General features: G+C 40.2%; 1 protein-coding gene across 5 annotated transcripts in view; it reads right to left on the bottom strand.

Moving 5' to 3' along the window:
• The window catches only part of TBC1D4 (TBC1 domain family member 4), a 110801-nt gene that overhangs the window by 15551 nt on the left and 80214 nt on the right, over window positions 1–15036 (bottom strand). For 4 of the 5 annotated variants that reach the window (XM_071549983.1, XM_071549970.1, XM_071549998.1 and 1 more), the window contains exons 9-13: window positions 13601–13675; window positions 12388–12614; window positions 10432–10581; window positions 3938–4098; window positions 2798–3007 (exon numbers count right to left, since the gene is read on the bottom strand). In XM_071549983.1, coding sequence (XP_071406084.1) covers window positions 2798–3007; window positions 3938–4098; window positions 10432–10581; window positions 12388–12614; window positions 13601–13675 — 823 coding nt within the window. The remainder of the gene's footprint in view (window positions 1–2797; window positions 3008–3937; window positions 4099–10431; window positions 10582–12387; window positions 12615–13600; window positions 13676–15036) is intronic. The other variant, XM_071549977.1, reaches the window with a different exon arrangement.

Raw genomic sequence — 15036 nt, 5'->3', positions numbered from 1 at the left:
AGATTAACTATGCAGTTAACCCTAGAGAAAGTCAGCAAGTTTGACTGATGATCATACTTGCCCTACCTGTTATCCCACCCTTGGTCACTGTCAACCATCCTTGTCAATGTTCTTCCTAATCATTGCTAGGTGGCCTGCCACTTTTTGAAGCTCTTGTATTTCTAGGTGACTTACAGGAAAAAGTAACTTCTAGATTCTCAGAGGAAAAAAAATCAAGTTTGTGCAATTGACAGAACTTACCTTCTGTAAAATAAGTAGCTAATAGTATTCAAGTCTCCTCGACAGCAAAAGGAATAGGAAAAGAGGTTCTATTAATATTTTGTAAATAGAAGTCAACAGAAGATTAAAGATTAACAGATAACCACTAGATACAATTGCACAGCAATTCTGGTCTTAAATCAGTTATATAAAGCTAATCAATTCATAGCTAGGACCCTGGCTTCTAGTAAAGAAATTTCTGCATTTCCATTACTGTATCTCCCTTTCCTGAGACCTACGTTTAACTGCAGGTTAAAATGCCAAGAACCACCTGAACCAACATTTGTTTGCAATGTATCAGTTCTGTGCAGGTCCTGTCCACAAAATGACCCATGTTACAGCAGCACACAGAAGGAAACCTAGAGCTAGGTGTTCAGACAGGTTACTTTTCACCCTTTGAAAATAAGAGAGTGAATTCTAGCTAGCCAGAGCACCAGTTTCACCAGCCGTACTTCCAAACTCAAATACAAGAATGGAGACACGCTATCTGGAATACAAACCAAGAATGTGGGCTGGCAAATGACTGCCAGTTTGGAGTCTCTGCTGCCGACATTCCTGTTTTGACCACAAAATTATCAGGTAGGAAAAACTTGCTTTTTACACATCTGTCACAGAATGTAAATAACTTGTAAATGAGTCTTATGGAACTGGACTATTAAACAATTTTCAGTACTCCCAGCCACACAGGGCAGGTATAGCAGGGAGTTTTCCTCTCAGCAGCTCAAAGTAACAGAGGGAGTAAAAGGAAATTACTCACTACAGCAGACATCCAGCTCCCTCACTCCACAAAAACACACTAACCATTTGCTAAAATGGTTTACAAAGTGAAGATTTTGGTTGAAGTTAAAGCAGACTTCTCTCTAGATGTTCCCTATGAACCTAGGAGTTTTCACAAAAGTGTATGTAAACAGGGAAACAAACTGTAGAGAGAAGTGCACGGAGAAATGCACTACATGTGTAGGAAATACATTCAAGGATGTGTGCTTGTAGGGACATGGAAAGACTTCTGTCCTAGTTTTTTTTCTTCTCCCTGCCTTCTCAGTAAGTAGGATTAAAGAAGGAAAAAGTGTTAACTGATCTTAACAAGATCATTATGTTTTGCATGAAGAATCATACTACCATATAATAAGGTCATACAGCTGTGAGGGACCGAAAAAAGTTATTAAAAAGTTATAACTGGCTTGAAACAATACTGTGGGGTGGGGAAGGGGGCAGACTGGGTTCTGCCAGGATGGAATGGAGCTTTGCCCTCCCTATAATTCACCTCATTGAGAGCCGCTGGTCCAGCTGTCAGTCACTGGCACACCAGGAACACTGCCCCACTACCCGGACCCTGGAGCCTTTAGTCCAGCTTAGAATGACTATTAGCCATTGGCACACCTGAAACCCCATACCACACCCCCTGGTGCCCCTAACATAGTCCCATATGGCTGACAAGGTTCTTGTGTGCTCTCACTTCTTCATTTTCAGCTAATTTCCTTTTCTTGATATTTGGGTAACTTAAACCTAGATGGGCTGGAATTTGTTAAGTTAATGCTTTGTGAAATGCTTTATGTAGACTGAATGCTTGTTTTAAATGTTTGCCAGGTTCCCTGTTTTCCAAAGTTTGACAGTAAAATTGTGTTACTTTGACCCCCTGAAAAGCATCATAGAGTTTCTCCTGTGTGCAGTCTCGAGGTATGAAAGAACTGAAGGCCTCTTTTGATAAATCTGTCAGATGGGTTTTTTAACGTAAAACCCCTTCAATGAGCTCATGAACTAAGCCTGGGGTGTTAATAGAAGATGAGGGCAGCAATTCCAGAGAAGACACTTGAAATTTTCAACTTGCACCAAAAGTCTTTTAGTCTATTATACTGAAGAACTTCCATATGTTAGGAGAGACACTGTATCTTATCTTTTATTTGCTTGAGTCTTGACCCAGTCATAAAATACCTTAACCAGAAGCTCAGGCAGCTGACAATCACAACATTCACCATCAGATCCCTCACTAACAGCACTCAGTTTTCAGCATACAGTGCTCACATTCCAAAAAACAGAACTTTCTGACATACCTCAAGAGCCAGTTGCTCAAAAATCATATTTGGATTCAAGTATTAATAAATTACCACTGTGTTGTGGTTAATGAAGGACAAAAAGCCTGGAGAGAAAGGCCATGAGCTGCAAAGGACTGAAATGAGATAGAGAGGGTAAGGTTTACCACACCTAAATGTTCAGAGAGCACCTGTTTTCCTCACTCCACTTCACATTAGAACTCCTAGACTTAGACAGATATAACACAGACTGTAGAAACCTTTGTGTAACATTCACTAATAAAGGAAATGTTATTACTTTCTTCTGTAACTAAGGTGACTCATTTAAAGTCAGGTAGATGGAGAACCTCCTAAGAGTGTGAGATAGGACTAGGTGAACACATTTTTTTTCTAGCACTATTAACCAAAAAGCTACAGAATCATATCTCTGTTTGAGGTGCCTAACACCAGAACAGTTTTCACTTTCAGAATCTGCAATAGCTTTTAGGGGTATTTTCTAAATAGCTAACCTTCCAGCTTCTGGTTTTCTTTTTCCATTCGAAGCAACAGAATTTGCTGATGTATGGCTTTTCTCCACAGACTTTGCAGTTCTTCTGAGTTTTTCCTCTCTCCACTTTTATCTGCACCATCCTCATTTTGCAATACTAGAACAAGAGGGTCCTCCTCCAGGGGTGGAGCAAGAGGGGATAAGGGTAACAATTCACTTCCATCATGACCATCTGCAAAGAATCAGAAAGCTATTACAGGAAACTCAGATTGTTTGACATATCATGAAAATCGATGTCACAACAGAACAACAATAGCTGTCTTCCACATTCAGCAGAGAGGTGCTTATTCCAAAGACAGAGGAAATGCAGGTAAATAGTAGAGAATTATTTTTAAACACAGCATTTTGTTTACAATAAATAAAGTGATATTTAAATTGAATAGAGCTAAATAAAGGGTCACCCAGTATTTCAACTCCTTCCCCTGCTAGCTCCTTCCAGAGTTACAGTGAGGCATTTATCCATAAAGTCTCCTTTACAGCCGAGGTTGTTTACTGCTGAGATTTACCACAGGCTCTATATTAAAAACGACTACTTCCATCTGCTAATCTGCACTACAGACAGTGCTATAGGACTTTATGGTCACTAAATATGGAGTTTGTCATTTACCTATGGTTTTGAACTCCGCCAAACAGGACTTTACCCATACAGTATAATTTCAGATGTTTCAGAAGTTTCTACCTTAAATGACTTAAAGCTGTAAGAATAGGTGCTCAATAGGTGCTGTGTGCACCAAAAGGACAAGGCAGAAAATTTACTATTTTCTGCAAATACTCCTATTATGTACACAGGCTAGGGTAAAAATTCCCTAACTATTAAAGAGGGTATCTTTGTCAGCAAGAGGCCTGTCTTAACTTCCTTGCTACCAGTGCAGCTATGGGAGATTGAAATTCATTTGATTTTGATGACAGAATCCTCTGTCAAAAGCAAAAAAAGATCTAAATAATCTAAAGCCAGCTGAGCACAACTGATCTCTAGCAAGACTCTAGCATGAATATTGTATCAAGCTGACTCCCTTCTCCCTTTCATATTTACACATGTTGCAGTTCACTATAGTACTAAGTAACAACTGATTGTTTATTTACTTTAAAAGCACACACACACCTGGATGCTGCATCTTGGAAGAAGATTTATTCATAGGTGAAGCTACCTGCAGGAATATTCTCCGCCGCCAGGAGATGCGGCGAGGTGTGAGCGTGGCCCCCGCAGCATTTAGAGATTCACTGCTGCAGAAGGTTGATGTTCTTTTCTTTCCCTCCCCATCACTGAAGGAAAGAAAAAGCAGATGGGGTGTTTAAAGTCAGTAATCTTTGGAGGGGGAAAAAAAATCTTTATTAAGTCTGTCTAATGAACAACCAGACCTGCAGGAGCCTTTGCTGGGAAGCTTAAGAAGGCAAAGCGTGCTGTGTGTGAGCTTTTCGTTGAATATAGAAGGGCCCAATTGTTTTCTTGTAACACAGTGCTGTGAAGTTTGCACTATATACAAAGAGGAAGCATTCATAGCATTCATACAGGGCTCAGCTGGAAGCTCAGAAAAAAAGCTCAACTTTTGGAGAAGCTAAGAGAGAAACACGACAATACTTAGCCTCTAAAATAGATAGCAGTGGGTTTTATTATGCCATACATTAGTCTTATAGGAGTGAACTGATGTAACACCCTTAAAAGCAAAGATGTTGCTCTAGTAGAGCACAATACTCCATTTAGTGCCATTTTAAATGTCATAATGAGCTCGTAGGTGAATATTCATTGGAGGCAATGTTCTGCCTTCTCATACAGTCTCTTCCCCATGCTTCAAGAAGTGGATGTTTCACTTGCATTAATGTGGCCAAATGTCCTCGTGTTTCATCAGCATCTCCAGCTGAAGCAACAGATCCTCTGCAAACAGAGGGCACATTCAGTTCCTATCACAATGGCCTGAAAGGGGCTGATCTCCACAGTTGCCATGTAAAAATAAATTTACACCGTAATTTAAATAGTATCTTATTCTGCTGAAGGAAGCAAGGAGATGATACAGGAAAGCTTTGCTAGGAAGTCATTCTAAGAGGACACACCAAGTATACCTTTCTACTGACTACTGCCAGAAGCAAAGACATTCAGTTTTCATAAGTACCTGAGCTACTTTCAGAAATATTTCAGTATTTTGCATTTGTGGTAGTAAAGTAGGTGCATGAATCTCATACAGCAATGGGTACATCGATTATCTGTCACAAATCCTTCCCTGTATGTCAACAGTATGAGACACATCTATAGGCTTTTAGGAAGAGTGCATCAAACACTGGGAGCTATGTCTGCATCCTCACCTTCATCACAGGGAAAACTGCTATACTGACACAGTAGCTACCCTTAAACCTCCATCCTGTGATAAATTTCCATACTACGGTGGAAGGATCCTAAAAAGTTTGATGAAAGGAAAGCCCAGCATGTTCACTATGTTTTTAGGGGTAAGGAAGTTATAGATACCACAGTTTGCCAGGTGCAGTCTATCCCTACACATCTGGCTTGGATGTGGAGAGATCTGCAAGGGACAACTATGAAGTATTAGCTACACCAGTCTACCAGCTACCATCTCAATCAGTACTTCATATCTAATACTCTGTGCTGAATGAATGTGCTGAATCCACCAAGCTAGAACCAGACTTTTTGCTGACCAAGCCCCTAGGCATTTACAATCCTCAGTGAGCAAACTGGACTCACTATCATACCAGGGTATCAGACCCTGCTTCCATATCCCGGCAGAGAAAAAAACTCTGTCTTCAAATTCACCTACCCAGCACCAGGCACCACTCCTGCTCTCCTCTAAGAACAGTGCCATGGGCTGGGAGTCCTGAATAGCAGATAGTTGCATTATTCTCTACTCCTGATTTAGTTTCCATAATGTCTCAGTTCCCTATGCATTGTACTATTAGTAAGTGGTCTCAGTAGATCCTCATGTTGCAGTAACCAAAACAGCAACTGTAACAATCTTCTGTGTTTAATTCTGTAGGAGTCTTTAGTGATGGGCTAACCATAGCTCACAGTAGCTGAACAGAGACTACAATGCTAATTCTGAAACTACATGTGCTGTTTTCCAAAGGTATTTCAGTGCAACAACTCGGAAATTAAATACTGAGCTTGGATATATAATCAATCTAATTTGTATTTCTATAAATATCTGTAACAGAACTACTTCTCACTATTTCAAGTCTTACATATCACATGTTAGAACACAAAAACTGAGTCATTCCAGGGCTCACTAAATAGAAGCTACATAGCAAGGGAATGAAAACTTCATTTCAACTGCTATGTACAAAAATCTGTGTTCAGCTAGTGTGCCTCTAAGTGTGCAGACAGTCCCAGGAATAGTTTTACAGAATACTCTGAGTTGGAAGGGACCTACAAGGTCTGACTCTTAAGTGAATGGCCTATACGGGGATGGAAGCTGGAACCCGGTGTTATTCGCACCATGCTCTGACCAACTAAGCACATCTCAGGGTTAGCGTTCAATTTACAGGAGTAAAATTGACAGGAAAGTCAGAATAAGAAGGTGGTTATTTTAGAGTATGAAACTCAGCTGTTTACATCATTTGAGTCATGGAGTTGACACTGGGATGAACTAAAACTTCATGAAATATGCAAATCATACAGTTCTGAGTACCTGTATTTCTGTTGTTAAACTCTCCCTTCCAAAAATCCCCTGGCATTTTAAGTGACTAACATTAATCACCTCCTCTTTCAAAGACCTGAGTGATGAGTGATTACAGGAAACCTTTTGAAAGTCTCAGGAACACAGTTTGCCATGTTCACCCAGGAAAACACCCAGATTTAGGAAAGTGAGGTTAGAAAGGGAACAAAGAAGGTTTCCTCATTTCAAGAAAGACAAGTCCTAGCTTAGTATCAGATCTTAAGGTGTAAAACAAACCCTACAGAGTAAAAGTGGTGAGAAGTCAGAGTAAAATGGTAGCGCCTCCTATCCTAATGAAAAGGTTCAGGAGATTGTGCAAAAAATATAGCGGAGGTAAAGAAAAAGTGTATCTGACCATTAGCTATTAGCTGCCTACAAAATGAAGAGGTTCATTAATGTGAGTGGAGAGACTAAGAGCCAAAGCAGCTCCAAAACATCAACTTCTTAAATAGAATTTAGTAATTGCTACTGAAAAGCAGAGCAGTTTTCACTACCTCCCAACTTCGGGAAAGACTTCCACAACTGTCCTGTCAGGGCACAGAACCTCAAACACTCATGGGAAACATATTGCAAAGTGTTCTAGCAAGAATCAAGTTTTTTTCACTGTACAGCTTCTACATCAGAATATTTCTGCTTGGTACAACAGACATGTGAAAGAGCAAAGTCAAATACTTCAGCAGAGAAATTCCACAAATTGGAGCACTTCCACTAGTTTAGTTTCTTGCTTTTAACTCCAATGTTTCTGTTTTAATCATTTAACATACCTCCCATGCATCTATGGAAAAATATAACAATGTAATAGTCTATATTTAAGATTAATGTATCACAATTCAGTTTGGAGAAAAATGGTTCTCTGCAAGGCTGCTTAGTCTCTACTTCTGACCTAATGCAGAAACCAAAATGCATTTATCAGCTCCTATCCAATAAAAAGTGAAAAGCTATAAATTTAATACAATGCCTCAAATAACCTTAAGATCTTACAAGCGATAACCCAAGTAACTCAGGAGTATGGAGTACTGATCATCTAAGCTTTTTATCTCAGGTATATTCAACTCAGTTTCACCAAAGCATCATCCCATTCACTATTCTAGCAGATAATGCATAGTATGAAAATGAGACAGCTACTTCAGGGGAAGGAAAAAAAAAGAAAAAGAGAGAAGAAATCTCAAAAAATTTGGTCACATTACAAACATGCTTATTTCTTGGTTTTAATTATCTAAATCTCTTCCCAGAACTGTTCTTTAAAATGGTCCCAAACACTGATATTCAAAAAAACCACAAATCCACCCCATTTCTTGTGAACTCTTTACATAATACTTACCTGAATTATGTTGCACTTGAGTCCATGAAAGCCAACTAACTTGTGAATAAATACTGTTGCTGCTATGCCAAGATTCACATTTTCCCCCATTTTGCTTTCATTCCAACTTCTCTTCTTGGTTGCTCTAAGTAGCAATTGAATCAATGCAACCTACTTTGCAATTTGGAGGCTGGTGGTACAGAATCCCTCAGATAAGTACAGAATTCAACTTCCTAGCACTTAAGCTGCAGAAACCTATACATAAAACTAATACACGAAGTATTCGTACCCTCTGGGAGGAAGAAAAACCAGTTTATGTCTGTTTACACCCCTCTATTTGTTTTCACTCCTGTCATATATTTTTATTCTGAATAATAACCATTTGCTATTTTGTTTAAAGAGCATTCTGAAGTATTTTACTTCCTTCATGAGACATTAAGCTGTTTTAAAAAAAAGCAATCTGTTCAAATTCAAGCAGTGATAATCCAGTTTAAACTATCCTTGCACAACACTGCAGTGAACAGAGACAGTGTGGGCTGGTCTATGCTGAAGGCTCTTCCATTTTTAAAGTGCTGCTTTTATCTCCATATTAAAAAAACTTTTTTACCTCTATATTGCCCAGACGTTTTTTATTTTAATCCTTATGTGTGCTTCTGTCCACAACACACTTCTCAAAAATCAGGATTAGGTGGAGGCCATTCCTACTCTAGACCTCACTACAGACAGATTTATTGACAATGCCATAAAAACATACTGAAGGCAACTATAAATATTGTGTTGTTGCACAACTTTACTATATCGTTAATTCCTTAAAGAAGAAAACATAGGTGTAGGAGTGTTAGAACTGAATGATCTTTAAGGTCCCTCCCAACCCAAATAATTCTATTTAAAAAAAACCCACAAAACAACAACTCCCCCACCTTCTATACAGGTCCACCATTTGCATAGTCCCATCTGACTGCTGCAAATCAAAAATCATTGTAAACTGGATTCCGAGACACTGTCTCTGCTCCTGCACATCAGAGTTCACCAGAACACCAAGAAAAGCCGCCTGCTGCATCATATTTAATCTCAAAGTTACATGATACAGAAGTCAGACTATATAGAATTTTTCTCCAGTGTAACAGGACAAGGACACACCTCATGAATGTGCAGGAACCATGATAACTCTGAGAAACTTAAGCTTTAATTAGGGTTCCTAACAGTTAAAGAGCTTATAGTCTGGAGACTATAAAGGACTGCCACACTGTGCTCAGTTCTAACCTATCATATACTCCCTCACAGAAGAATGCTCAGAACACCTCACATTTGAGCCTACTGGGATAGATGATGGTCCTCCCTGAGAAAAACAGCAAGAGGGAAAAAACCAGTGAACAAACAAGCTCACAAGGAAAAACACACTAAAAATTGAGAACATCCTCTCATTCGTAACCTGACGGGGTACAACGCACATTTGCAAGTTTTAGCCACCATCAGTTGAACAATGTCTTTCATTCTCCCTTAGCCAGTTCAAGCGATGGTTTACTTTGGTGACTGTCATCGCATCAGCGTTACTCATTTGGTACTTCTTTCTGACTACATTTGTTGCAGTCACTTCACAAATCCAACTAGATGCTAACAGTTCACTCTTGCTACTGCAATTTCATTACTATGACAGTTCAGGCCCAGTTGCTCCCAGCAAGACCTATAGATAACGAGATCCCATTTTTATAAGAAAATGTGTCTTTTCATATAAATTCTAGATTAAATGACATCAGAAACATGTAGACTGTAAAACCTAAGTAGAAACATGGTGGTCTTCTGGGAATTACTCCTAATTTGAAGATCTCCTTACCTTAGAGCTCAAAACTTCATTATAATGAAACACAGTATCTTGACCTGTCTGCATAACCAATTTCAAAAAGAGTAGTATTTTGGAACAGCTTGGAATTAGCTGGCATGAAAGTATTGTTTTCATACAATACTCAATCCCTACCTTCCCCAAATCTAGCAAGCTAGGTTGAATGGGATCCAGATGCCTGTATCCAGCAGTACTAACTGACCTGGGCATTGGTTCAGCTTGCATCAAGTCTGCTAACTAAAGGGAACACAGAAACAAAGCTGGACTGGAACACAAATTAAAGGCAGCTTATTCTCATTTCTCATATCTTTGCTTTATCTGGAAGTTATTTGTTAATTTACTCTAAGCATCTCCCAGTTAGTATCTCCCAGTTAACTTGGTGTTTCCCCTTCCTCATGCACAGGCAACCCACATTAGTACTGTGCACTCTTTACATTGCTCTTTTCTTACTTTCACATGCCAATGATCACAGCAACACATGCTGGTTTGCATTCAGCAGAGAAAGCATTAAATTGGCATGACACTCCTAAAATCTATTGCATTTCATGTGACAAATCAATGCAGCAGATTTGCAAGACTACAACAGAAATAGGTGACAGCTACTAGATATCAGCATTAGAAGCCTCTATTTTTAACAGGCTTTTTTATCCAAAAGCCTGTTCACCTCTTTGCATCACAGAAGCCTGTTAGAAATGCAGGAACACAAGGCAGCTGGAGTGATGCCATGTGCTGCATTCCACTGGGAATCCTGTTAAGCTGGTGGCACTGAGGAACTAGGCAGGAGACAATGGTCTCACCTCTTGGGAAGGTCACTTTCTGAGTGCTGGAGCAACCTTCCTGAGCCCTGGTAAAAGCTTTTCAGGAAAGAAGGGGCAGAGACAGAGGAGGGGAGACCAGGTGACATAGATTCACTCTCACTGAGAGCGCGCCGAAACCCGACCATAGGGCTGTGCAGGCAACAAGAGAACATAGCAGATGGGTCAGCATGGATTCGGATACAACAAAACATTTATATTAAACAGACACTGGCCAAATACCTCATCTTGGCTTACATTAACTTTGTTTCCCAGAAGATAAGATGTACCAAGTGCACTACTGGGCAGTTTCCCTGGTGATACTGATTTTATTGTTACAGGTGACTTTTAAGAAACTTTTCAATGATATTGCAGAACAGGGAGACCACTCTATTTCTTTAGCTTTATTTATTTCAAGGCAAATTCATAAAAAAGAATGTCTTAAACATTCAGAAAATGTCCTTAGAAACCTTCTAATAATAAAGTGAATCACCTTGTCTCTTCCCTTCAGTTTTCTCTTGCTTTTTGTAAAGAATCATGAGAAATTAGACATTATTTAAATGTGGTATTTTTGGATAATTTTTTGTGAAGTGTTTAAATCAAGAAAAATAATCCTACTACACAATTAAAGACTATTCAGTAGTAGTAGCAAGTGTTGGAGGGACATAAAAAATAATTCACTTTCTTTTCCTTAACATTTATGACTAATCCTCAATAGGAAAGAATGAAAAATCTCAGTTTAGAACTAGTGCTGCTACCACTTCTTTTGACTGAAAATCTGCTGATGATGCCACTTCATCAGCAACTTCTTAAAAGTTATTACAAAGAAATGAAGTCAGCAAGTCCTTCGGCTTGAACCATCAGGTCTTCCTGTTTGCCTATAACACAGTGAATGGAAAAAAAACAACCAAAGTTTGTCTCAGTAAAAAACACATTATTTATCTTTTTAGAAACACAATTTAACAAGGCTACTTCAAAGCTAGTTTCTTACGCTTCACTCCCTTTCATTCTCTTAAACAAAATAAAATGTTTTGCTTCTCTCTACAAGCAGGTGCAGCATTCACACCAGTCTTTTACTGTAGACATCAAACAGGTCAGAAATTATTATTTAAACCATTTTTAGAAACAGCCCTCCAGAAGTATAATTGCATCCAAGCATTGAAACTGATAAGTACATTGGAGAAACTGATCCTCCAAAAGAAAAAAACCTCAGCTCATCTGGGCCTGAATTTTGCAAAGGGTTTGGAGTTTGTACAATCGCTTGCTGCAGATATCCAGGATGGAGGCAGAGAAAGAAAGTATGACCAAAGAGGCCCACGATGAACTATGGGGACCTCTTCTGCTGAGTGAAGGAACTCCTGAAGGGAACAGTGTTCCACATGTTAATAGCTGGAGGGTCTCCAAAAGGAAGAGGAAAGAAGTTACAGAAGGAAGCTCTGGAGAATGGTAAATGGGGAAATCACATCTCAGAGTTCAGTGGAGGTGCTTAATCCTTATGTCCTTATGCAAGGCTCCTCATCAGTTTTAAATGAACATACTCTGTTGAGCTTTTATGAACACAGTGACAGACACTTGTAGATGTTAGTATCTTTTTCATCCTGACATAAAAGCATCAGGATACCATCTCTGTCATGTAAAGCCCTAAGGGACTCTTCTGCGAAGGGCTTGACTACCAATACTGCCAAAAAGGCTCAGCTCAGAGTTGACAAACAAACAGATTGGCACCAGCATCCAGCTGAGTCATCAATTTGATGGACTGATGTGTTCTCTGAACCACTTTCAGGGATTACCGAATTACTGCAAAGCACCGAACTACTTGGAGGTGAAGACAGGCTGAAAATAAATAAACCAACCTCGGAGCAGAGCAGAATTGGCTCCCCCAAGGAGGAACACGGGTGAGGCTGGTGCACCACAATGGCAGGGGACAGCAGGCGCGTGGCACAGCGTGCCTTGACTCACCTTGCCGCCTCCACGCAGTTCTGCCGCAGCAGCGGGGACCGGACGCTCTGCGACCTCCCGTTCTGGAAGGTTATCCTCCGCCTGGTGCTGGACGGGGGGTGGCTGAAGGTGTGCGCACGCCTCCTGAACTGGGGGGATTCAGAGCCTTCCTCGGGAAACGTCTGCCAGGCCGAGGACACAGGGGATGCTGGAGGAGTAGCCGGTGGGGAATCGCCTGGTGAAGTGTCCTGAAAGGAAGTGCTGGCAGAGTAAGGCCTGACGGTCTGCGCCCTACAAGAGCTCTGTCTCACCCACGGGCCGCATGCTGCTGCAGCATCAGGGCGCCAAAGCCTCTCCCACTTCAGGGTCACAGCCTATTGTATGCTAATTATCACCCAAACCAGACATCCTTTGATAATTCACTCCAAACCAGCAGCGTCTTTCTAAAAAAAAAATCAAGGGAAAGCAGAGAGAGGAATAAAAATGTGTATGCAAGGTAAACAACATACTAATTACTCTGGGCATCCTCTCACAGGGATTGGCATTCCAACTACCAGACTTTTGTCTGTTTCAGGAAAACAGGAATGGGAAAGACTAGGGAAACTGCTTTTAGCTGGTTTCCTCGACATATCGCAAGCATACTTCCTGTACCGTCACAGCGACATCCTGGAAGAGAGACTGTTATTACACAGCCAGTTTATGAGTAACTGTAGCAGGAAAACCATAACAGAATCTTCATCTCCTGGGAAAACCAGCAACCAACTCTTATGTGAGGTAAAACATTAAAAACAGGATATAAAAAGAAAGTGAGCAGAGTTCCGCCCTCTCACTACCATGCAGTATGCCCAACAGCTGGGTTTAGGTCAAAAATTCATACTAAAGCAACTAGTACTATAAAAAGGAATCTTCTCCTTCCAAGCATTTCCTTTTGTTGGGACATGACCATTTTTAATAACTTCAGTAAAACAAGGCAGAAGCTTACCAGAAACTCCTTTTTTTGGTAATAAAAAGGAGAAGTATAGAAAAAAAGAATTGGCAATCAGATTAAAGCAGAAGCTTCAAGTCGGAATAAACCAGCCTTCTTACACCCTCTGCCTCCCAGGAGAAATTCTTTGAGTTTTATAAATTGGTGTGCTTTGTGCTACTTCCTTCAAAATGAAGCAGAGTGCCATATTTATGCTTCAACAAACCCATACATGAGATTGTGCCAATTTAAACTGAGCTCCTTACGTACTTTGTCAGAAGCAAGGCTGTTGCAGCGCTCAAAGCTGTCCACACTTCCCAGGCGGCCTCGCACTCTGTTGGCTCCCTGCAAATAAAGGGTCAAGAAATTTAATCTGGTGTTTTTCATTTTTTTCTGAAGGTTAAGCAAGATGGCAACACCTGCACAGGTGAACATAAGACAGTTTAGTACATGACATGTTTGACATAAGACCACAGCTGATGAGGCAAGCACTGGAATTTACAAGCAGTGACATCAAAGTGTACCTTCTCTCACATTGCTCCCAGGAGTTTTAAACCTGCAACTCTATTGTTTGAATTAATGGAGTATTTCCTGACACATCTGAGGCAAAATAGCTGACTTGGCTTAAAAAGCTGAGTTCAAAAAACTCCAGACTTGTGTACTGTGCATGCACTGCTGCCAGTGGATGCATCTGACATACTACAATCTCATCACAGTTTGCTCCCTATCTAGACATTTCAGACACATTCAGTCCATCGGGCCAAAAGTAGTGAAAAATGCTCTTTGGCTGCAAATCTAGCCAAATAGCAGCAGACACAAACAACACTTTTCATTTATAATGCAGGTAAACCTGACAGAAATTCAGTAGAAATTAATGTTAGAGGATCTTTCTGAAACTCATAAGGAGCCTTTGGTTTCACAAGAAGAGGCGGCAGAATGCTAACACTTTTGAATACTTTTAAATCCTAACTTTAACTCCCTGTTGGACACTTCTGACTGCTGAAGCAAGCTGCTTTCAATACTTTATCAGGAGGAAAATAGCCTAGGTTTCAGGAAAACTATAAACAGAGCTTCTCTTGGTATGCTTGCAACTCCAGGGGAAGTTTTGTCAACATCAGCAGTGTTTAGCCTACTTTTTCCCACTAAGGGTTATTTTTTAGACTTACAGTGCCCTTTAAGTACATTATCCCATTTAAGCACATCACCAATAACTACTCTGCCTGAAGTATCTCTTCATTGGTCCTCACAATAATAGAAGATTGAAGGATAATTTGGAATTTTTTCACTACCTTTGAAAAACACACACTTCTGGCACAGTAATAAGGGCTTTCTGCTTAAGAAAGAACAACAGATGAGGTTAGCACAGCATGGGCTGGAAGAAATCTGCTCATGAGGTCAAAGAAAGGTTATATTTATTTTTCTGAGGTACCTAATTAGGAAGCCACAGCCTGTTTACGGTTCACAAAAATATCAGTCCAGCGAAACAAACAAGTGAAAAAGTGACATTCCTCTGGGACTAAGTGAAGTCAGAGCACAGAAACCAGTATGTTTCCCTAGGTGAGTAGTGAGCAGCTGCTTCTTCAAGTAGCCTAAAATGTCACTTGATGCTATTTACCTAGCTAAGAAGCCATCCACTCAAAGTGTTCCTAAATACCTGGTTACTGCATACTTCTTTATAACTTTTCTATGATTGAGGCTGCCTACAC

Source organism: Pithys albifrons, chromosome 1 (assembly GCF_047495875.1).
Source record: "Pithys albifrons albifrons isolate INPA30051 chromosome 1, PitAlb_v1, whole genome shotgun sequence".
Classification (NCBI taxonomy): Eukaryota; Metazoa; Chordata; class Aves; order Passeriformes; family Thamnophilidae; genus Pithys; species Pithys albifrons.
Note: the sequence above shows the minus strand (reverse complement) of the source record. Positions and strands in the feature narration are given on the sequence as shown.